Genomic DNA, 23,646 nt, shown 5'->3' with positions numbered 1-23,646 from the left:
TGCATGCTGGGTGTGGAGCCTGCTTGAGATTCTCTCTTTTCTTCTCCCTCTGTGCCTCTCCCCCCCTCAGAAAAACTCCAACTCCTCCTCAAAAAAGCCCCAACCCTCCCCTCCAAAAAAACCTTAAGCATTTTCTCCTACATAGCCACAGTACCATTATCACACTAAGAAAATTGACTTATTAATTCTCATTGATTTCTTAATAATTAGCTTACTAATCACAAGGGAGAAAAAGTGGTCTTAATCAGATGATCAAGTATAACATCATCAGTATGGTAGTCTGACATTATATGCCTTCTAATGTGATGCAGAGGTAAATCCCCATTATCTACAGAGTGTGCCAAAAATATTTAACCTGAATCTGGTATTGAGGACATAATCAGACAATTGAGGACATAATCAGACAAATCCAATGTGTAGGACATGCTACAAACCAATTGACCTGGACTCTTCTGAAAAAAAAGTCAGTGACATGAGTAAACAAAAATGGGAGGAAGTGGGCTGTTCCTAATTTAAGAGGTTAAGGAGACAAAATAGCCACATGTGATGGGTGAAGTTTAATTGGAACCCACATGTGAAGAGAAAGGCCATAAAAGACATTTGGGGGGCAGTTGGTTAGATCTTAATATGTACTGTATGTGATGACAGTGAATCGTTGTTATTATATAAAACAGTGTTAGAGGCTGTGGTGATTCCAGTTCTAACTTGGTTTTTTCTTTTGATATTTTATTATAGTTTCACTGAGCAAATGGGGCCATATAGCCTATTATATATTTTAATAAGAATCAGAGCTGTTAAAAAAAAAAAAAAAAAAAGAATCAGAGCTGTTTTCTGTGCCAGTCTCTGGTGGAGAGTTTTGCAGTGAATGTTTCCAGAAGACTGCACCTTGCTATAAGTGCAGGTATGTGGGCCACTGAGAGAGCTCCACTCTCTGGCAGATTCAGGACCTTTGCATTGCTGACCATGATCACGAGTTTTTAGCTTAGGGGCCAGAGACAGGACTAGAATAGTAAAGCCCTGTATGAAGTAAGGGAAAGCCCTGCATGAAGGCATACGTTATTCCTCTCTCTGAAGGAGGCGGAACCAAGCATCCTGGGGATATTCTAAAACACAGACTTCAAAAAAAATACAGTAATGCTATGTAGGTTTCAACTCTTTCTTTTATAGTGAAAAAGGACATGGTAGGCTTTTTGTTTCCTAAAGATTGACTGTTTTCAGATTCCACATCATTTGTTCATTCATTTTTTAAATTTATCATTCAATAAATAGTTACTGGGACGCCTGGGTGTCTCAGTGGTTTGGCGCCTGCCTTTGGCTCAGGTCGTGATCCCGGGATCCGGGATCGAGTCCCATGTCGGGCTCCCTGCATGGAGCCTGCTTCTCCCTCTGCCCATGTCTCTGCCTCTGTCTCAGTCTGTGCCGCTCATGAATAAATCAATCAATCTTGGGCAGCCCCGGTGGCTCAGCGGTTTGGCGCCTGCCTTTGGCCCAGGGCGTGATCCTGGAGACCCAGGATCGAATCCCACGTCGGGCTCCCGGTGCATGGAGCCTGCTTCTCCCTCTGCCTGTGTCTCTGCCTCTCTCTCTCTCTGTCTCTATGAATAAATAAAATAAAATCTTTAAAAAAATAAATAAATAAAATAAATCTTTAAAAAAAGAATAGTTACTGAATGTCTGCTGTGCATCAGGTACTGTGCTAAGTAAAGAGTATGTGGGGCAGCCCCGGTGGCTCAGCGGTTTGGCGCCGCCTTCGGCTCAGGGCTGATCCTGGAGACCCTGGATGGAGTCCCGCGTCAGGCTCTCTGCATGGAGCCTGCTTCTCCCTCTGCCTGTGTCTCTGCCTCTCTTTCTCTCTCTCTCTCTCTCTGTCTCTCTGTCTTTCATGAATAAATAAATAAAATCTTTAAAAGAAATTGCTATATAAGAGATTCAGAATATTAAGGACAGAAGCCAAAAGAGGGTTTTAAAAACTAGGTCCTTTTAATTTTCTCTTCGCTATAATAATTAAGTAATAAATAACGATTGCCTTCACTGATTTCTTAGCCCTCTGCTGAGGTTTCTTTCTTGCTTTTGTTAAAAAAAAAAAAAAAAGGGCAGCCCTGGTGGCACAGTGGTTTAGCGCCGCCTGCAGCCCTGGGTGTGATCCTGGAGACCTGGGATCAAGTCCCATGTCAGGCTTCCTGCATGGAGCTCGCTTCTCCCTCTGCCTGTGTTTCTGCCTCTCTCTCTCTGAATAAATAAATCTTAAAAAAAAAAAAAAAAATCCGAACAGTAAAGTTCCCTGTGTTCAGAGGAGTCATGTTTCCCTAGAGGAGACATGATGTGCCTTCCAGTCTCCTCCCCCCTTTCTTTAGGGAACAGCTTTCTTGAACAATATTTTATATCAGATACAGCTCACCCATTGAAAGTACACAATCAAATGGTTTTTGGTCCTTTTAGAGAGTGTACACATCACTACAATGAATTTTTTAACATTTTCATTGTTTTAGGAAGAAACCCTACCCGTTTGTAGTCATGCTCTACTTTCCCCCAACCACTCCTAGCCCTAGGCAGCTGCTAATCTACTTTCTACCACGATAGATTTGCCTATTTGGGGCATTTCGCATAAATGGAATCATACAGTATTTGGTCTTTTGTGACTGGCTTTCACTTTGTATAATGTTTCAAGATTCATCCATGCTGAAGCATGTAACAATACTTCATTCCTTTTTATGGTGAATGATAATCCATGATATAGATAGTCCACATCTAGTTTATCCACTAATCAGCTGATAGACATTTAGGTGGCTTCCACTTTTTGGCTATCGTGAGTAATACTGCTGTAAACATTGATGTTCAGGTTTTTGTGTGGACATAAAATTCTCTTGGGTATGTATAGACCTAGCAGTAGAATTGTTGAGTCCTATAGAAACTATATTTAACCTACTGAGGGGGGTGCGGAGGGCCAGCTGACTGGGGTGGAGGAACAGGTGACTCTTGATCTCAGGGTCATGAGTTTGAGCCCCATGTTGGGTATAGAGATTACTTAGATAAATATATAAACAAAAACTAAAGCAACAACAGGACAGCCCCGGTGGCGCAGCGGTTTGGCACCACCTGCAGCCTGGGGTGTGATCCTGGAGACCTGGGATCGAGTCCCACATCGGGCTCCCTGCATGAAGCCTGCTTCTCCCTCTCCCTCTCCCTCTGCCTGTGTCTCTGCCTCTTTCTCTGTGTCTATGAATAAATAAATAAAATCTTTTAAAAAAATAAAAAATAAAAAAATAAAGCAACAACAACAACAACAACAAACTGAGGAAATCCCAGACTCTTCCAGAGCTGCTTCATCATTTTACATTCTCACCCATGATGTATTCCATTTCTCCCCTACCTTCCATTCTCAGTACTTAAGATGAACAGTAGTGATGGCAACTAGGTACAGCTTTTCATTTCTCAGCTGGAGTACTGACTGGTGCATACCCTCCCTTTTTATATAGAAATATTACAGAGTCATAGATACACATAATTTCTCATGACAGAATATAAAAACTTTGTTGAGCAACCTTTTTACTCTATCCCCTCCCTTTGCCTTAACTAAGTTATCTCCGGAGAATAGAATGGCATCATACTTTTTTATTTTTATTTGTTTATTTTAAAATTTTTATTTTTTTTAAATAATCTTCACACCCAACAAGGGACTTGAACTCATGATCTCGAGATCAAGAGTCGTATACTCATTGCTTCTCGGCCTTTTGGCTAAGATCAAGTGAAGAAACACATATTCTGCCCACTGAGCTAGCCAGGTGTCCCAAATACCATACTCTCTCTTTTTTAAAGATTTATTTATTTATTATTTGAGAGAGAGAGAGAGAGAGACTGGGGGCTTGGGCAGAGGGAGAGAGAGAATTTCAAGCAGACTCCATGCTGAGCAGGGAGACTGACTCAGGGCTCAATCCCACAACCCTGAGATCATGACCTGAGCTAAAATGAAGAGTCAGATGCTCAACTCACTGAGCTACCCAGACATCCCAGTATCATCCTCTTTTAATGACAGCCTACCAAGTACATCTTTTTTCCAAATGAAGAACAGAATGTCAGAGCAAATGACTAAAGAGTCTCATCCTGTCTGAGAGTCTCTGGTACATTTGAATAATGCAGGCCCTGTTCTCACAGAGATTCATTTCTCTTTTATTATTGGATTTTTAAAAAATTATATTGGATTTTAAAGCAAATCCTAGATATTATGTCGTTTTACCCATAAATATTTCAGTATAGATCTCTAAGAGAAAGACTTTTAAAAATATAGCTATCATGTTATTACCTCACATTAATCTAATTCTTTAATTAATCTTCTAATACATAATCCATACTCAAATGTCTCTAATTTTAGAGATGCCATTTCATAGTTTGTTGTTTTTTTTTTTAATCTGGGCCCAAACAAGGTTCACGTATTTGGTTGTTTGTCTTTTGATTGCCTTTTATTCTAAACTATTTTTGATAAATCAAGTTTAGATAAATAATCATGAAATGACATAAGACAGTATCTAGTAAGGCATTAAGTAAGTAGGATGTGGTCAAATATGAGTCACCCAGATTTCTAATAGACTCTTCCTTGACCTTGTTGGTAGATATATGACAAATAGGTTAGAGAACCAGATCAACTAGATTTGAAGCCCCATTCCTACCACTGTAGGCTATGTAATCCTGTGCAAGTTAATTTAGTGTTTGTTCTTACTGAAATTATACATGTACATAGTTCAAAAAGACACCTCTGCAAGGCTTGTTACCAACAAAAATGGACAAGAAAGAAAAGCCCTCCTCTGTTACCACCACTACTTGATTTCCTACCTCTGGAGGCATCCACTTTCAATTCTTCTAAGTACTGTGCTTGGTATTTACCTCTAAATCTCTAAATAACATATTTATATTGCTAGTTCTTAATACTTCTGCTTTGGGTATTACCTATTGACTTTCTACAATGGAAGATGAAGATTTGGTACTTGATCACACTCACTGCTTCTCCACCACAGATAGGAAGTTCATCCCCCCATTCTTCTGATACAGTTAGAACAGCATTCAGTCCATATACTATGACCATGAAAATGCTATATGTAGATAACAAGGTTACTGTGTTTTCACTGCACATTTTGTTTTGCTTAGTTTTCTGTGTATTTATCACTAATTCAATTTTATTTTATTTTTTATTTTTTATTTTTTTATTTTTTTATTTATGATAGTCACAGAGAGAGAGAGAGGCAGAGACACAGGCAGAGGGAGAAGCAGGCTCCATGCACCGGGAGCCCGATGTGGGATTCGATCCTGGGTCTCCAGGATCGCGCCCTGGGCCAAAGGCAGGCGCCAAACCGCTGCGCCACCCAGGGATCCCACTAATTCAATTTTAAACTCTTCCTCAGTTGTATGAATCTATTCTCCATACCTTCAAACACGTTAGGTGGTCTATCATTTTCATTTTCTTGAATAAAATCTCTCTAGGAGCCTTCTGATGGGCACTACTCTGGACTGTTTGCTCTTTATCCCTACTGCTGGGCTGTGTCTTGGAGTCACTCTCCACTGTCATACTCTTCTGGTGTGTCTTGCTTACTGGATCCCATGGGGGTTTTTTTTGTGTGTGTGTGTTTTTCTTGTTGTTGTTCTTCATTTAGTGGAACATATCCTCTAATAGTTTCCTGAGGAAGGATGCATGAGAGGTAAATTTTTGAGACCTTGCCTGTATGAATCTGTTTTTAATCTCATACTTAATTGATAGTCTGGCTAGGTATAGAATTCTTGGTTAGAAATTATTTTCCCTTAGGGGTACCTGAGTGGCTCAGTTGGTTAAATGTCTGAATTCGGCTCAGGTCATGATCTCAGGGTCCTGGGATCAAGTGTGCGTCTGGGTGCTGCATTCATTGGGGAGTCTGCTTGACTCTCTCCCTGTCTTTCTCTCTTTGCCCCTCTCCCTGCTAATGTTCATGTGCTTTCTCTCTCTCTCTCTCATATGAATAAACTCTAAAGAAGGAAATTATTTTCCCTTAGTATTTTGAAGATATTGTCCCACTGCATTCTAGTCTTTCTCTGTTACTGTTGAGGGGTCTTAATGCCATTCTGATTTATTATTTGCATAAAACCTCTGGAAATTTGACTGTTCTGAAATCTCATGATGCTGTACCTTGATGGAGGGTGATTTTCATATTGTGCTCTACTCTCAGAAGTCCTTTCAGAGGTAAAAGAAAACCCCCAAGCCCTTTAATTATGGAGAGATTTTATTGAGTTACTTCTTTGAATATTTTCTCCCTTTCATTTTTTTCTTCCTAGAACTCCTGTATTCAGATGTCATGTCTCCTAGACTGGCCCTCTAATTTAAAAAGAATTTTTTTCTCTCCTGTTTTCCAACTATTTTTCACTGTACATTCTGAGAGATTTCCTCAACTTATTTTCCAATCTTTTTCATTTCTACTATCGTCTTTTTAATTTTTGAGAGTTATTATTTTCATTTTATTCACTAAACATGCCTTTTTGAAAAATTGACATCTTTTGTTTCATGAATAAAGTATCTTCTCTCTGAGGATTTTAATCATTTTTTTTCCCTGAGATTTCATCTCCATTTGTATCTTCTGTGTTTTCCACTATTGTAGTTGTTTTCCAATTGTTTTGGTCTCTGTTCTTTACATTGGATACTTTTTTCTAATGCCTGGTGATCTCAGTCCGTACTTAAGAGTGTGGTGTCTTGTTTTTAGTATTGTTTGCTCTCCCACTTCCAGTGGTACCTGTTGTGCTCAGCGATTGAGCCTTTGGGGGGTTCTGTGGGGTATTTCAGGTTCTATGTCAGCTTTCTCCACTACTAGCCTAGGATTTAGCTTTCAGGGGGTTTGCTGCATCAGTTCTTGTTTATCTGCTTTCCAGCTTCAAAATCCATTATTGCTGGTGTCTCCTCTCCTATTTTCTTTGTCTTTGTTTACTGCTTTCTGCTTTACAACAAATGATCTTTTATGTCACTTAGAGGGGTTTAGAAGGGAGTGGAGTTATGTGGGTACTTGAAGCCAGAGTACAGCAAACTGTAGTTCTCGCACCCAGTCCAGCTCTTTCCTATTTTGAGGGCACTAGGACTAAAGCTTTCTAGTGCCCCTGCAGTTCCAGACTTCATCTGACACCTCACTCAGTTTCAGCACATGCCTAGTTCTGGGGTCATTCCAGCTGCTTCTGTTGCCCACTCTGGGGTTTATAAGCAGTGCTACCCTCCTTCCCTTCCCCCACCCTCACAGAGGTAGTAGAATTCCAGCTCCACCCTCACAGAGGTAGTAGAATTCTAGCTCCTCCTAGACTTCCTGGTCTCCCTGTGGGTGCCGATGCCCCAGGGGGTGTCCTGCCCCTGCTCCTCAGCCAAGTGCCTTTTGTCTCCTGGATGATATAGCACTTTTTTTCTCAATTCTGTGGTGACTCACTTTTTAAAAATAGTCTTTGATGTGTCAAAGCCTTTTTTGAAAGTCTAAACAGATCGTATCGACGAGTTCCCTTTTAGTCACATGCATTTTTACCTCCTGAAAGAAACCCTAATATATTAATTAGGTATGATTTTAGCTTCCTGAAACCACACACCCCTCACTTGCAATGCTTCAGTGCTTCTCCTAAGCTGTTCCCACCCTACCAGCATAGCCTGTCCTATAAGGTCATTTCATACCAGCTCAAATACTTATCTCTTCCATGTCTTACTAGGTTCTCCCACCAAAAACTCTTCCTCTTGCCTCTGAACTCCTATAGCAACTTCTCTGTATTCTCTTCCTGATGGATGGTTCGTTCATAAACTCTTCCATGTCAGCGACCATGTCTAATCTTTTCCTCTTTCGAGCTTAGTAAGAATCCTATTATGTGTGTTTGAGAAGTTAAATTAATGAAATAGATCTAAGAAACTTCTTGAAATACGTTTACTATATCTACTCTGTTTATTCACAGCCAAGTCTGCAAGCAGATCATTGTACAGAAATGGTTCCCACTGAGGTTACAGGTGTCTTTGCAGTGAATAATTCTGCTGTATCTTTTCATCCATCAGTTTCTTCCACCTCTTGCCACATTTCAATATTCCTTCTTGTAACCAACTCTCACCTCCTATGGCTCGCTCTGTCCTGTCACTCCTGTCTCTTTGATTATTTCACTGATTTCTCTTTCATATACCACATGCCCCTAAATTAATGGGTGGGTTTTATTTTCTGTCCTCAGACCTTTTTTCTCTATCTTCTTTTTTCTTTATCTTCAGGAATCTCATTTATTCAGGTTTTGTATGTTTGGGACTGGGGGGAGAGGGAAGAAATTTAGCAGCCAAGGCTAGGAGGTTAGAACCCTCTGCCCAGGAGAAGAGCTAAGGAGAAGCTAGAATAAGAAACAGCCACATGGCCATTAAAGTATGGGTTCTGCTAATAGACCAATAAACTCTTAAAGTTGAGGCTCTTCTGTAAAGCTCAGTTGGAGAACACAGCTGAGAGCCAAGGTCCAAGAGGGGCCTTCTACTTCTGAGATTCAGACCCTATGGGGTGAGTGGTGTAGGTCCAACCTAGTGTCAGATCTGCATGTTATACGCAGTCATCAGGAAGGTGGAATGTGCTCTAGAGTATTAAAGGGTGAGGACTGGAAGGTAGAGGAAGTGAGCCCACTCAGACTATAGATGATTCCATGACAGATAGCAAGAGACACAAAAAGGAGAATCTCAACTATAGGGTAAGCCTCAAAGGAACCAAGGAAAAGCTGAACCCTAAGATCTAGTGGAAGTGTGATCCATGGTATAGTTGAATGCCACAGGCACTGGCACTGGAAGAACATTCTGGATTTAAGATAGCTCCTTTTTTTTTTTTTTTTTAAGATTTATTTATTTATTTATTTATTTATTTATTTATGAGAGAGAGAGAGAGAGAGAGAGAGAGAGGCAGAGACACAGGAGGAGGGAGAAGCAGGCTCCATGCAGGGAGCCCAACGCGGGACTCGATCCCGGGACTCCAGGATCGCGCCCTGGGCCAAAGGCAGGCACCAAACCACTGAGCCACCCAGGGATCCCCCAAGATAGCTCTTTTAAGATGTCTTGTTGCCCTCAATGGCAGGGTTGTACTCTCTGCCTCTGAGGCGGGCTGGGTAGGGCCCAACATTAACTCTGGCTCATGGCCTACTGGTCTTTGCTCTTGTTTGTCTGCTGTGTCTCCTTAACTCTCTGAACTCCCAAAGGTAGACCCTGTCTGCCTCATAGATGGATAATGATCAATCTGTGGATTGCCTGTCCCTGGGTCAGGTTCCCACTATGGTCCAGTCGTCAGTGGCCAGAGGAGAAGCAGGGTCACATGGTGTAGATGAAGACAGTCAAGCCACAGTTACCGTCTAGTTGCCCAAGCCCCACATGTAGAAATAATCCTTCTTCCTCATCTTTCCGTCTTGTCCTACCAGTCACTTTTAAACATAGTTAGCATCCATCCCTCTCTTCCTGTTGCCACTGCCTTGGTCAGGGTGCCACGTCCTCTCATCTGGAATGAGTGTTCTCCTCCTTATCTATCTCCCTGCCTTCAGGCTCTCTGCCCTAATCTGTCTTTTACTCCCTTGCCAGAATAATCCATTTCATTCCCACATAGCAGTCAAAGTTGATGTTTAAAAAATAAATCAGATCATGTTACTCCACTGGTTAAAACTATTGAAATACAATGCGGAGTCTTTCTATGGCCTCCTACATAGGGCCTCCCAAGGATCTGGTTCCTGTTTTCCTCTTTGACCTCATTTCCCACCCTCCTTGAATTTTCCGTGTTCTGTGATCCAGCAACACTGGCCTTCTCTCTGTTTTTTAAATGTACTAAGATTGCTATACTTGCTTTTCCTTTGCCCAAGTGCTCTTTTATACCCTTCGTCTTCTCCTGTCTGGCCTGTGTCTTTGGGTCTCAGCCCATATGGCACCTCCTCATAGAAGCCTTCCCGAAACACCCCATCTGCTTCACCCTTGGCCACTGTCACATCACTGAACATTCCTCATACCACAGGTTTGCTTACTTATTTTTTTCATCTCCCTGCCTAAAACATAATTCCTCGAGAATAAGAACATTCTTGTCCTTGCTTATCCATAAGACTGATGTAGAGGAGTTGCTTAATAAATACCTGCTAATTTAACAGACAGTGAAATATCTCCCTCATTACTCTTATTTCCATCCCTCTGTGTTATTGCTTAGCCTTTTATCCCCAACTTTAATCAGATAGAATTGACTGACCACCAACTTTGTGTAAGTTCAAGATGTACAATGTGATGATTTGAAATGATCACCCAACAAGGCAAGTTAGGACGTCCATCAACTCGTCCTAGTTTTGTGTGTGTCTTTGCGTGTGGTGACAACATTTAAGATCCACTCTCGTAACAAATATCACATGTATAGTACGGGATGTGTTTTTATTTCACCTGCATGCAAGATTTTTTAATCACTCTTACATCTCTAGGGCTTACACATGGGAGATAGCAGAAGATACATGTTGAGTGTGCACTGTGACAACTACCTGGTACCCGAATACATACATGTTCATGTATGTTGATCTTTGGAAGCTGCTCCAGCGACTGGAAAGACTGAGCCCCATTCTTCATAGTGCTTTTATATTCCTTTTATCTGCCTCAGAAACCAGACACAGGAAACATCTGACTATAATAAAAGATTTCCAGTAAATTCTAGGTTTCCTCATTGAACAAAGTTGTGCACAGCAAAGCTCTGTTGTACCTTGGTCTGGAATTCTCTTCGGTCACTTGTGTAGCACACCACATGGCTGCCTCTGGCCTGGGAGCCAGAAATAGCTGGAGCCTGGGCTGCTTGAAATAAAAATGACATATTTGTTAGCTTGAGAGGGAGAAGTCTGGATATTCTTGCTCTGTTTCTCGCAAAACAAACTTCTTGATGCGTTCAATACCGAGTTTTCGCTTTCGCTGTCACAGTGGTTGATGACTAAAATGATCTTACATCCTTTAGAATAAACACAGGTAACGAATGACCAAACTGATTCTCAAGTCTGTGCCTTTCATGCTGAAAGCAAAATCCATCAAAACTTACACAAAATATGAATATGTCACTAACTTCCTCCTGAAATTTCCACCCTGTCACTTGCATCTTCCACAGTACAGAGGTGTGCTGCTCTTGGGGGCAGGCCACTACCACTGGAAGTAATAGCTGCAAAAACCCTGACTTTTTCTTTCCAGTAAAACTGTCATTTGCTTACTGCTTACTTTTTGCACATCCTTATCTACTTTATTTTTATTTTAGGTGCCAATTAGCTTGTCCATCTTCCTTGGCTGCAAGACAGTCAGAGACAGTCTCTTATTTGGCTCCCTGTCTCTAGTATCTGGCACAGGACCTGGCACATAATAGGCATTTGATGATATTTGGAGGGAAGGGAGGAAGGAAGATAAAAAGAATAATAACAATAAAAAGCCCATTCTATTTAGGAATTGGAATATAAGGATGACCTCAGTAACTACAGGAAAAAGCTGAACAGCTTTTTGGCATGTACAGTGAAAAACGAAGACAATCAAGAACCTTCCATCCTTTTGCATTGGTACCAGCGAATTAGAGGTTAAAATCCTACACATGGATTAGAGTTATTTTTTTCAGTTTTTTTTATTCTGATGATATAAGCAATACATGTTCACTGCAGAAATTTTGCAAAAACACAGAGTAAAAAACATTACTCTAATTCTGTCACCAGAGACAGCCACTGTTAACATTTCATCTCACTACTTTTAGGCTCAGTTAAGTTTTAGTCTTTTACTTAACTCTTAAGCTATTTTTCTTGGTTTATATTGGAAAGTTTATTTTATTTTATTTTATTTTTTTTATATTGGAAAGTTTAAAAGAGATTATTTCAGGACTGCTTGAGAGTACAAAGAATGTGAATTACAATTGGAATGGTACTTGTTAAATGCAATAAAAATTTGAGATGCTGTTTTTATTGTTGCTCATGTGGGCAATCACCTCCTCAGGAAACTGGTCCTAATCTTCTCCAGGTGGCTGCAGCCTCTAACCTAGAAGCTGTGAGGCCTCTTTTCTTATTCTCCTTACGCTAATTCACGTACATATTTTTATCCTACTAGGAGGAGGCCACACTCGAACTCCTGAAGCCTCACTGCCAAGGGACAGTTAGGTTGACTTGAATTGAATGAAAATCTATATGCAGAATGGAGTTTTTTTTCCCCCCAGCTTGTGAAATACCATTTAGATCACATCACCTTTGAAAGCAAGCAAGGACATTTAATGATTTATTCCTTTGTTTATTTGTTCAATTAATTCATTAATATTTTTATTATTATTATTATTTTAAAAGATTTTATTTCTTCATCCATGAGAAACAGAGAGAGAGGCAGAGACATAGGCTGAGGGAGAAGCAGGCTCCCTGTGAGGATCCTGATGTGGGACTTGATCCCAAGACCCTGGCCTGGGGATCACACCCTGAGCCAAAGGCCAGACACTCAACCACTGAGCCACCCAGGCATCCTTCACTCATTTTTTTTTTAAAGATTTTATTTATTTATTCATAGACACAGAGAAAGAGAGGCAGAGACACAGACAGAAGGAGAAGCAGGCTCCATGCAGGGAGCCCAATGTGGGACTTGATCCTGGGTCTCCAGGATCACACCCCAGGCTGCAGGTGGCGCCAAACCGCTGCGCCACCGGGGATGCCCCCTTCACTCATTTTTTAAAAAAGATTTTATTTATTTGTAGAGAGCAAGAGAGCACAAGCAAAAGGAGTGGCAGAGGGAGAGGGAGAAGGAGAAGCAGGCTCTCCTCTGAACAGGGAGCCCAATGTGGTGCTTGATCCCAGTACCCTGGGATCATGACCTTAGCCGAAGGCAGATGCTTAACTGACTGAGCCACTCATATGCCCTATTCTTTTGTTTAAGAAACACATTGACCACTTTCTATGTGTCAATCACTGAACTAGGCATCACCACCTCAAAAAAATACACACTTCTTGTCCTCAGGGAACTTGAATTGCTTAATAAGAGAAAAAGAGAAGTAACCAGGGATTATAATAAATGACATAACAGTACAGTGATGTCCCAAAGGGGGTGACCAGAACTGACCAGAGAAGGCATCAAGAAGAGGGGATGATTAGGGCGCCTGGGTGGCTCAGTTGGCTAAGGCTCCCGACTCATGATCTCAGCTCAGGTCTTGACCTGAGGGTCATGAGTTAAGCCCTGTGTTGGGCTCTGCACTAGTCATGGAGCCTACTTGAAGGAGAAGGAGAAGGAGAGAAGAAGAAAGAAGAAGAGGAGATAATTGAGTTGGATCTTAATGGAAAAGTTGGAGATTTTTCGCATGCAAATGGGAAGTGAGCACAGTATGTCTGATGTGTGAAGACACGCAGATGTATACCTCTGGGGAAGTAGAGGTAGTTTGGCCCATCTGGAACGTGAGATATATTAAAAATGGCAAATGAAGGAATGTCAGAGCTTGGACTTAATCTTACAGGCTCTGGGAAGCCTCTGAGGGATTTTAATCAGGAGCAAAGCCACAGTGAGGTATATTTTTCCTTTGGAAATAATAGCAGCGGTACAAAGGCTGATGGAAGTGGGCCATTGAGGGTAGGGGTGTGGTTAGCGGCTATCAGAACAACCCAGCGAAAGTGGTAAGCAGATGTCCAGAAAGGCAAATTTATAGAAACAGTAAGTGAACCAGTCAGTGTTTGCCTGTGGCCAGAGGTGGGAACGGGGCGGGACTGTAAATGGACATGAGAGATCTTGGAGTAATGGAGATGTTGAAAAATTGCATGTGGTGATGGTTGCATAGCTCTGTAAATTCTCTAAAAGTCATCGAATTGTACATTTTATTTTTATTTTTTAAAAGACTTTTATTTATGCATGAGGGACATAGAGAGAGAGAGAGAGGCAGAGACACAGGCAGAGGGAGAAGCAGGCTCCATGCAGGGAGCCTGACATGGGACTCGATCCAGGGTCTTCAGGATCAGGCCTTGGGCTGAAGGCGGCGCTAAACCGCTGAGCCACCGGGGCTGCCTGAATTGTACATTTTAAATGAGTGAATTTTATAGTATGTAAATTATACCTCAATAAAGCGCCTTTAAAAAAAAAAGAGAGAAATACAGGGTTCTCTTCTGGAAGGGCAGTAGCATTGAGAGAAGACAGATATGTGAAACATTGATAAAGAAGTAGAATTTGGGGGCAGCCCTGGTGGGTTATATGTGTCTCCCATGAATAAATAAATAAAATCTTAAAAAAAAAAAAAAAAAAAAAAGAAGTAGAATTTGTAAGAGACATTGATTTTACCTCACAGAGATAGGATGGTCACCTGTCTGACCAGCCAAGTGACCTACCTGTGCTTTTGCAGTTTTGTAAAAAAAATAAAAAATAAAAAATAAAAAATCAACCCTACCATCTACTTGGTAGGTTTCAAAGCATGTGGATCTGCCCTTAACTGTCAGTGCAGAATATTGCCTCTGGATCCTTATCAAAAGCCATATCCTCCAGCTGTCTGCCACCCTTTTTCTTTGTAAACACTTGGCTGCAAGACAAAATATTTTATGAAGGCTTGCCCAAAGGATCTGTGGCCCATTCATTTCTCTGGGCACGGTTATTCAGTCAATGGTTATTGAGTGCCAGGGGTTCTGCTGGTAATGGAGCAGGGGACAAAGCAGGCAGAGTGTCTGCCTTTATGGGGCTGATAGTCCAGCAGTGGGCACAGATGTTACTTACAGTTAAGATAACTATTGCATTGGATTTCCTTGTACAATGAGAGAAAATGACATCAACCTAAGATCTGAAGGATAATGCTAGAGTGGGAATGTGGCTGTAGATCCTGGTCCTCTATGCATCCAGCTGGCTTTCATTGGTGGTGAATGAACCTTTGAAATATGATCCCTTTTGAGTCTGGGGTATCTGGGGTTGTCTTGGGCCTTAAATTATCTTGGTGTTCCTTATAATTGCTTATTGAACTGTTCATTGGCTTTATGCCATCATTTCGTATGAGCCCCTGTTGGAAGGAATAGCCATACAAGATTCACATTTACTTATTATAGACATGCTGTAGAAGCTACAGTCTTCAACATCATATGGCGCCCCCCCTTTTATTATTAGGACCCACAAGAGAAATTTCTTTCTGATGACTGTTTAGTATTTGCTAAATACTGTTGAGTATTTTGGTCTTTTAGTTGCTCCGCTCTGCTGTGCTTCAGGTCTCCACACATGAGACATGGCATTCTCTTTGAATGCGTCATTCCATTCTTGTTAGGTTTAATCCCTACTTCCCTTCACCTGTGAGTTCTAATTTTTATGTTTTAAGTAGGCTCCACACCCGGCATGGAGCCCAACATGGGGCTCGAACTCACGACCCTGAGATCAAGACTGTGAGCTGAGACCAAGAGTCGGATGCCTAACTGACTGAGCCCTCTAGGTGCCCCCCAGGTCTTGTTCTTTTTTTTTTTTTTTTTTTTTTTAGGTCTTGTTCTTAATGGGAATGTTCACAGCACCCTTTTTTACTTCATCAGCTTTTAATCAGATGCTTTTGTTGTTTGGCAACTTTTTTTTGTCTCTTAGACTAATCGCAGGGAGATCTGTGAGGGTAGAGAGCATGCTTGTTTGCTAGCTGCTGTATCTCAAAGTCATTAATATCACGCCCAATAAATATTTACTGAATGGCCAAATGAATGCACGGTGGTCACCAAATCTTGTAGCTGTTTATTTTCTCCTTTCCTTTGGTGGTTTGGGAGCTCCAGCCTTCCTGATCCTGCTTCTGGCGTATGTGTCCTCATGGCATGCGTGTTGTGTACTAACATTCCCCTGACCATATCTTAACTTTCTTGACTTCTTCATTTTTAAGTTCCAGTGTGTACTGTAAATTCCTGTAGGCCACTCTAAGTCCTTTTGGGAAAGAAATAATCAACACTTGGGTATAAGAGGAGGAAAAGAAAGGGAGAATCAAAGGGGAATGTTAGTGCCTTTAACCAGATGCAGGAGAGATGTTTTCTTTTGCATTGCTTTAATTTTATTTTCATTGTAAGAAGGAAAAAAAATATAAATGTCTCCCCTAATTTGGCAGGAAATACCTCTGAAGAATGTGGGGCCTGTCTCTGCCCTGAGATGTTCTTCCCAGTGGCAGGAGGCGAGGGGTGGGTCTTGGCAGGGCCTCCTGGCCCAGTGGACGGGTGGGCATGGACCCGTGGAAGCTGTCTATGCAGCTAAGTTTCCATCCAGTTGACTTTCCCTCCGGAGAGGGTTTGGGCAGAGTCGGTGGGAGTTGGTTTTTGGTTTTTGTTTTTGTTTTTCCCTCTAAGAAGGAGAAAAAATGAATTTGTCCTCTTGTGTTGCAGATTCAGTGGTTCTTTCCTTTGACTCCGCTGGACAAACACTAGGCTCAGGTACCAATCCTTCCACCTCTATCCTTTGGGCACGCAGCACTTGGCCACATTTGAAGTGGAGCCTGGTGAGGTTGGGCGAGGGAGGTATCTGGGGAGGGCAGTGGCATACCTCAGAATTGTGGGAAAGTCTTCAACTTTTCTGGGGACTCATGGCCTACAAAGTGGGATGCAACATCCAGAAGATTTTGTCAGTTCCTTTAAAGTGGACACTGAAGGGGTTTGGGTAGATACTCCCTCCTTATTCAGAGTGTCCCAGGTTCGTATAAAGGGTGTGTACTTTCTGAGCACATATCCTGGCCCAGAGAGCGGGGCAGAGAGCATGAAGAGACCCCAAACTCCGGGTATGCTAGAGTAGGTAATCATCAGAGCTCTCCAGCAAGATATAGCTTCCTGGGAACATACACCATTGCACATTTACATGGACATCCCATATGCTCAGGTACACACATCCTCCAGGATGACAACCCATGTGCAGGCCAACATGCTCCCTCTCTTCACATGCAGGACACAGATTGACCTGCCCACACCTCTGACACCACATCAGCCAGGCTGGTGGAGCTTGGCTCTCCCATGTCTGAGGCAGTCAGCCTGCTGCGTATCACTGTGCTGTGGGCAGTGAGCAGAGAGACACGTTACTTTGATTCTTCAACTTGCAGCCATTAGGTTTGCATGGGAGCCCCAGGATGACTTGACTTTGTGAGAAGGACACCTCCGGGCATCAGGCCTGCATTTTTAGTTGAAGATGGTGGTTCTTGTATGGTGGGTGCTGCCTGTGAGAGACTTTGCTGGCCTACTGAGGGCAGTTAATCCATTTAGTTGTCCTTGAATGCAGTCGACTGATGTTTCACAAAGCAGCCATGAGGTTCAGGCAGTTGTGGCAATATGGACAAGGGGAAAGGTGAGTTCGGAGAATGTAGTCATGGCTACCATCATTTACTAAGGGCTTACTATGTACCAACGCCATGGTAGGTGCTTTATACACATCTTGTAGGTAGAGAGTGTATCTTTGATAATAGGTAAAAGAAACTAATGCTCCAAAAGGTAAAGGAACCTGTCTGAGGCCACTCAGATCTCTCTACCTCTGGAGCTCATACTGTCCCCCTTGTGATCTTGCTGTCTCATACCTCATAGGCTTGAGATGTATTCCACCCAGATGTTGAGACAAGAGAGATCACTTTCTTTCTTTCTTTTTTTTTTTTTTTAAAGATTTTATTTATTTATTCATGATAGACACAGAGAGAGAGAGAGGCAGAGACACAGGCAGAGGGAGGAGCAGGCTCCATGCAGGGAGTCTGACGTGGGACTCGATCCTGGGACTCCAGGATCACACCCTGGGTGGAAGGCAGGCACTTAAACCGCTGAGCCACCCAGGCTGCCCAAGAGAGATCACTTTCAGACAGAGTAGACAGGAAGTTTTTATATAGACACAAAAGTTGTATCTATGGGAAAAGAATGATCAATTTTATTACATTAAAGTTAAGAACTTCTTATTCATCAAAAAGACACCGTTAAGCAAGTGAAAAGCAATCCAGAACAGAAAAAATATATTTATAACACAAACAGCCAACAGGGGGTGTTTTCCAGAGTGAAGAACTACAAAAAATCAATAGGGATAAGGAAACAACCCATTATTGAAACAAGCAAAAGGCCTGAGTGGACGCTTCACAAAGAAGGAAATCCAGAAGGCCAAGAAATTTGTGTAAAGGTGTTTGATGGCATTTTGCATTGCTACCTAGGGAAAGGCAAATTAGGACTACAGTGAGATACCACAGCACCTCTACCAAAATGGCAAAATTAGAAAAACTTGCTATTTCAGTGTCGGTGAGGCTAGTGTACAGTGGAAACTCTGAGTCTTTACTGGCCAGAGGTTAAGTTGGTTACAGCCCCTGTAGAAAAGACCACATAGTATCTAGCAAAATGTAAATATCTGCATCCCTCATGACCTGGTGTTTCCTCTCATCACTATATTCCCTACATAAATGGATGCTTCTGTAGGTACCAGGATATGTGTATAAGATACATGCACAAGAATCTCTCTGGGTCATTGAATGCAGCTAATGGCCTGGACCGATGCATTTAGCAGCTATCTGAAGACTCTGAAATATAAATGGTAGCAGACAGATTGGGGGAAAAGACTAGAATTAAAAGTACTGCCATACTGGCAGTGAATTTCTCATTTTTCCTCTGATGTTCCATGTCCTAGACTTAGAGCCCTACATCCAGCATTGCACATCAGGGCCCAACAAGAGGGAATTCCAGAAGACCTCTACTCAGGGCTCTGGGGTGGGGAAGGGGCTCTAAGGCTCAGGCAGAGGGGGAAATCTCAAGAATTATCTGTTCCTCTGTCCTCTGATGCCTTAGTCCCCAGAAAGTCCCACGGTAGTGGTGGTGCTGGTTTCAGTGGCAGCAGTCGGGTCTTCAGGCACCTAAAACTAAAAAAGTAAAACCTTTCTCTCTGGTCAGAGGAGGTATAATTCCAAGAAGGTGGGGTGAAGTCTTTTTTTTTTTTTTTTTAATGCTTCCCCCCGCCCCCCGACTTCCTGCTGATTGAATTTGGGTACAGTTCAGGAAATGTGTAGCAGAATGTGGTAACTAAGATCCCAGCTTTCAGGCCAGAGAACCAAGAAGGGCAGGCTCAAGGAACTGGAAGCTATAAGGAGAAAGCAGAGAGTAAAGAACTCAAGAAATCAACTCCAGAAAGTTACTTACAACCTTCTGAGCTAACCCCTGAGCTGTACCTGCATGTGTCTGATTCTAACCAACCTACCAAAGACTTTGAGGACTGATCTGAAAGGTAGACCACCACCTAAGACCCAGACTGGACATGGGGTGCGTCCACAGAGGACACACCTGAGTAGGCTTTGAAACTGGAACTGACATTGAAACCACAACCCATGGAAGGCTGGTCAGAACTTGCCACCTAAATCCAGCCTGGTTGAGAATCTGGTAAAACAAAAATGTCAACATTCTCCACTGGATCTATTTATTTATTTTTAAAGATTTATTTATTTATTTTAGGGAGAGAGAATGAGAGAGAGAGAAAGAGAGCGTGCACGCAAGCAGGGGGAGGGGCAGAGGGAGAGAGAATCCTCAAGCAGATTCCCTGCTAAGTGCAGAGCCTGACATGGGGCTTGATCCAAGGACCCTGGGATCAGGACTTGAACTGAAATCAAGAGTCCAACACATAAGCCAACAGAGTGGCTTTCCACTGAATTTAAACAGGACCTAGAGTTTCATAACTTCATATTCAAAATAGCCAAGATATAATCCAAAATTACTCATCATGTGAAGAATCAGGAAAAACTCAACAGAGATGTTGGAATAATTTGACAATGACTTTAAAGTAGCTATTACAAAAACGCTTCACACAGTAAGAACAGACAATATTGAAACAAAAAAGATTAAAAAAAAAAGATTGAAACTGTTAAGCCCTCCCCCTGCCAAAAAAATATATATATTATATATATATATATATATATATATATATATAATATATATAAAAGAACTAAGTGGAGATAAAGGAAAAAAATACAGTAACTGAAATTTTTAAAAAATATGCTTAATAAGAAAATAGAGATGAAGAGGAAAGAATCAATAAACTTGAAAGTAAAGCAATAGGAAGTATTCATTGTGAACAACAGAAGAAAAAAAGAGTTAAAAAGTTGAGCAGAGCCTCACTGACTCGTGGGGCAATACCAGAAGGTTACTGTCTGCCTTTGGAGTCCCAGAAGAAGAGGAAAAGAGGCGCTCAAAGGAATAATGGCTAAAGCTCCCCAGATAAGGATAACCCCTCCCCAGGATAAGCCGGGTTTATCCTGCAAATGGAAGGCTGGTTCATCATTCAAAAGTCAGTCAGTGTAGTCTGCCTTGTGCACTAAGGAAGGTAAACTGTATGTTCATGTTGATTGGTGAAGAAAAAACACTTGACAAAAATTCAACGTCTACTCCTGAGAAAAACTCTCAGTAAACTTAGAAGGGAACTTCTTCAATTGGATATGAGACGTCTCCAAACAACCTACAGCAAACGTCATGCTTTCATGGTGAGAGACTGCCCTCCCCCAGAGATCCGGAGCCACTCCTGCAAGTCCTAGCCAGTGCAGTAAGGCAAGAAAAAGGAACGATGAGAATATGGATTGGAAAGGAAGGAATACAACTGACCCTTCTCATAGGTGACATGATTGCCTACGTAGAAAAATCTCAAGGAATCTACACACACACACACAAAATCTCCTAGAACTAATAACTGAGTTTAGCAAGATGATGGGATATAAGATCAAAACATGAAAAATTAATTGTATTTCTGTATGCTAGCAATGAATACATAAAAATAAAAATAATTTTAAAAATTAACAGTATAGGATGCCTGGGTGCTCAGTGGTTGAGCATCTGCCTTTGGCTCAGGTCATGATCCCAGGGTCCTGGGATTGAGTCCACATCAGGGAACCAGCTTCTCCCTCTGCCTATGTCTCTGCCTCTCTCTGTGTCTCTTATGAATAAAAAAATAAAATCTTAAAAAAATAAAAAATTAACAGTAGCCCCTCTCCAAACCAAAATACTTATGTATTAACCTAATGGAACATGTATGGGAGCTGTGCACTCGAAGTTGTTCCTATTCCATTTGTTCGTCCCCCTCCTCCCCAGCGTTCAAGCCACAGCCCTGGAAACCACTTTGTTGCCTGTCTTTTCTCCCTTTCTCACTTTTTCTGTCTTTTCCGGGTGTTCCTGTCCAGCCTTTCTCTAGCAGCTCTGTCCAAGGTACCATCCTCTCTTTCCTGGGTAAGGAAACATCTATTGGTCTCCCTGCTCATTGGTTGCCTTCCCAGTAGTCCATTCTCTGCACTGTAGCCAGAATGATCTTTTAAAATGTAGATCAGACATATCTTGTTCCCACTGAAAGCTGTCTGCTGACTTCATAGTGCACTTAAAATAAAGTCCAAACTCCATGACCTGCAGAGTCCAACTTGCTGCCTCCCACTTCGGTTTCTCTTTAATTATCTCAACACTTGCGTGTAAGTCCATTTTGTCCCTCCCTGCCCTGAAGCCATGTTGACATTCCTGAGTCCGTGAATATGCCTGGCCCTTTCCTGCACCAGGGCCTTTGTGCTCAGTGTCTCCTCTACCTAGAGTGCTTTACCCCTGCTTTACGTGACTGTCCCAGGCGTATGTTCACATGTCCTCTCTGCAGGGAGGTCTTCTGGCACCTTTACTGCACCTAAAGTAGTCTGCCCTTTTGACACCCAGTCCTTCCCTAAGAAGATATGTCTTTATTTCTTCTTTGCACTCATCCTTCCTTCAAATTATCTGCTATTTACTTGCATACTGTCAATCTCCCCCAGTAGAATTTGGCCAGGGACCTTGCTGGTCTTGGTCATCACTGTGTCCCTGGTACTAAGAGAATAGTACCTGGCACATAGTAGGCACTCAGTAAATATGTGTTGAATGAAGAGTAGAAAAATAGAAATGGTAATGTCCATGATGCAATACGTACTTAAGGATTACGTTGAAAAAAAGGTACATTTATATAGTGGAATACTGGATAGCCACTAAAAATGATAATACAATTTAATTTTTATTGACACAGAAGATGTTGAGGATATTGTTGAGTGAGCAAAAACAGGAACAAAGAGCATGTATACTAAGGCCATGGCCTTCTAGTAAAATTATATATGCATAGTCACACATGTATTTATGGAAAAAGAGATTTCTGGGAAGATATTCACCAACATATTTGCAGCAATTAACTTTAGGTTATGAGAATTTCAAATGATTCTTCATTCTTTGAAAATCCAAATGTAAAAATATTATTATGTGGTTAATAAATAGCATGTGTTAAAAAAAAATAGCATGTGTTAATCCCATAACAGGGAAAAAAGAAAATGATTTTTGTTTGGAGAGAGGGACTCTGTCTTATTTTAAATAATAATTGTTTGGTGATTATTTGTCCTTATCTACCCTAGTAGGTGGTAAGCTCCATGAAGTTTGAGATATGAACTGCAGAGTGAGCCATTTTTGCTCTCTCTTGTCCCAGCTGCTCTTTTTGACATGTTGTCCACCAAAATTCTCCTGCAGCTTCACTCGAGATGCCCTGATCTGGACACAACTTGCTAGAATAGAGCTGAACTCACTGGATGCCTTGCTCTGGGCATTGCTGTTTCCCCAGGACAGAGGGGAAATAGGTGCATGACCCCTTTGCTTCCATTGGCTAGGCTGGGGCTTCTACCTCCCAGTTGAGGTTCCACTTTCCACTTGGCCACTTGGCGCCAAGTGTGACACACTGGAGAAGAGCTATGCTGTGCTCGGATGGAGGGGACACAGTCCCAGGGGACCATGACTTATCAGGAGCTTCTCACAAGGCCTCTCTCCTCCCCATACCAATGTGCACCATTTAGGATGGGATTTCAGTTTGTGAACTTCTGAGTTATTTTACTGGGTCACTTAATTTAGTCTAGGTCAGTGAATTTTTCTGTGTTTCTTTTTTATAATACTGCTTTTATAATACTGCTTTTCCTATTTTAGTTTGGCTTTGATTAATTGATCCTCCATTATGATTTATTTCCCTGACTTGAGATGATGTGTGGGAGCTGTTTGCATTTTGGCCAACCCCTCTGGGCTTTTGTTGACTCCCATGATTCAAGGGCGGGTGGGGGGAGGCATGGCTAGGGCTTTTTTGACATCACCCTGGGGCAGAGGGGTGGAGGTAATAGATAACTGCCCTCCAAGCAGCTGTTCTCTTAATATGCAGGTCTGCTGTTGTAGCCTCGAAGAGTCAGCGTGGCATAATTTAAAGAAAAGAAGCTTTATAGTCAGACCTGGGTTGGTTCAGCTGGTCCACTTACTGGTTGGGGATTTTGAACACGTGATCTCTGCTCTTTAAGCCTCTGTTCTCTCATCTGTAGAGTGGAGCCAGTGCCTGCCCCTTTGGGCCATGAGATTAAATAGAGAGTGTAGGTAAAATACGGATAGCAGCGAGAGTACACAGTGGGTGCTCGGTAAGCTATCATTCCCCTCACTTTTTCCCTTCCATGTCTGACAGTCCCTTTGCTACTCTTGCCAACCTTCTCCTTCATCCACGCCATGACATATATTACTTATATTTAATATAGTCTAGGACTTTTATCAGAGACTGTGCAATGCCATTCCTTTGGAAATGAGAGACCTATTTCAGTGAGGGTAGGTCCTCATTCCATTATCCTTTAGCCCTTGGCACATAGTAATTTATCGTAGCTCAGAGATTGGAACCAAAGACGACTCCTTTAGAGAAAATCTGGCTGCAGAGCCTCTTCTTTTTGGTGGTCGGAGTTT

At 41.9% G+C, this 23,646-nt stretch overlaps 1 protein-coding gene across 11 annotated transcripts in view; it reads left to right on the top strand.

The window, feature by feature from the left end:
• ST3GAL3 (ST3 beta-galactoside alpha-2,3-sialyltransferase 3) overlaps positions 1–23,646 on the top strand; it is a 198,832-nt gene that overhangs the window by 63,391 nt on the left and 111,795 nt on the right. For 7 of the 11 annotated variants that reach the window (XM_072772567.1, XM_072772562.1, XM_072772560.1 and 4 more), the window contains one exon: positions 16,297–16,344. The exons of 3 other annotated variants lie outside the window; for them this stretch is intronic. In XM_072772567.1, the coding sequence (XP_072628668.1) occupies positions 16,297–16,344 (48 nt within the window). Of the gene's footprint in view, positions 1–15,272; positions 15,392–16,296; positions 16,345–23,646 lie in introns of all 11 variants that reach the window. One more of the 11 variants, XM_072772565.1, reaches the window with a different exon arrangement.

The sequence above is a fragment of the Canis lupus genome, chromosome 13 (genome assembly GCF_048164855.1).
Source record: "Canis lupus baileyi chromosome 13, mCanLup2.hap1, whole genome shotgun sequence".
Lineage (NCBI taxonomy): Eukaryota > Metazoa > Chordata > Mammalia > Carnivora > Canidae > Canis > Canis lupus.
The sequence above is the reverse complement of the archived record's forward strand: the minus strand, read 5'-3'. Positions and strand labels throughout refer to the sequence as shown.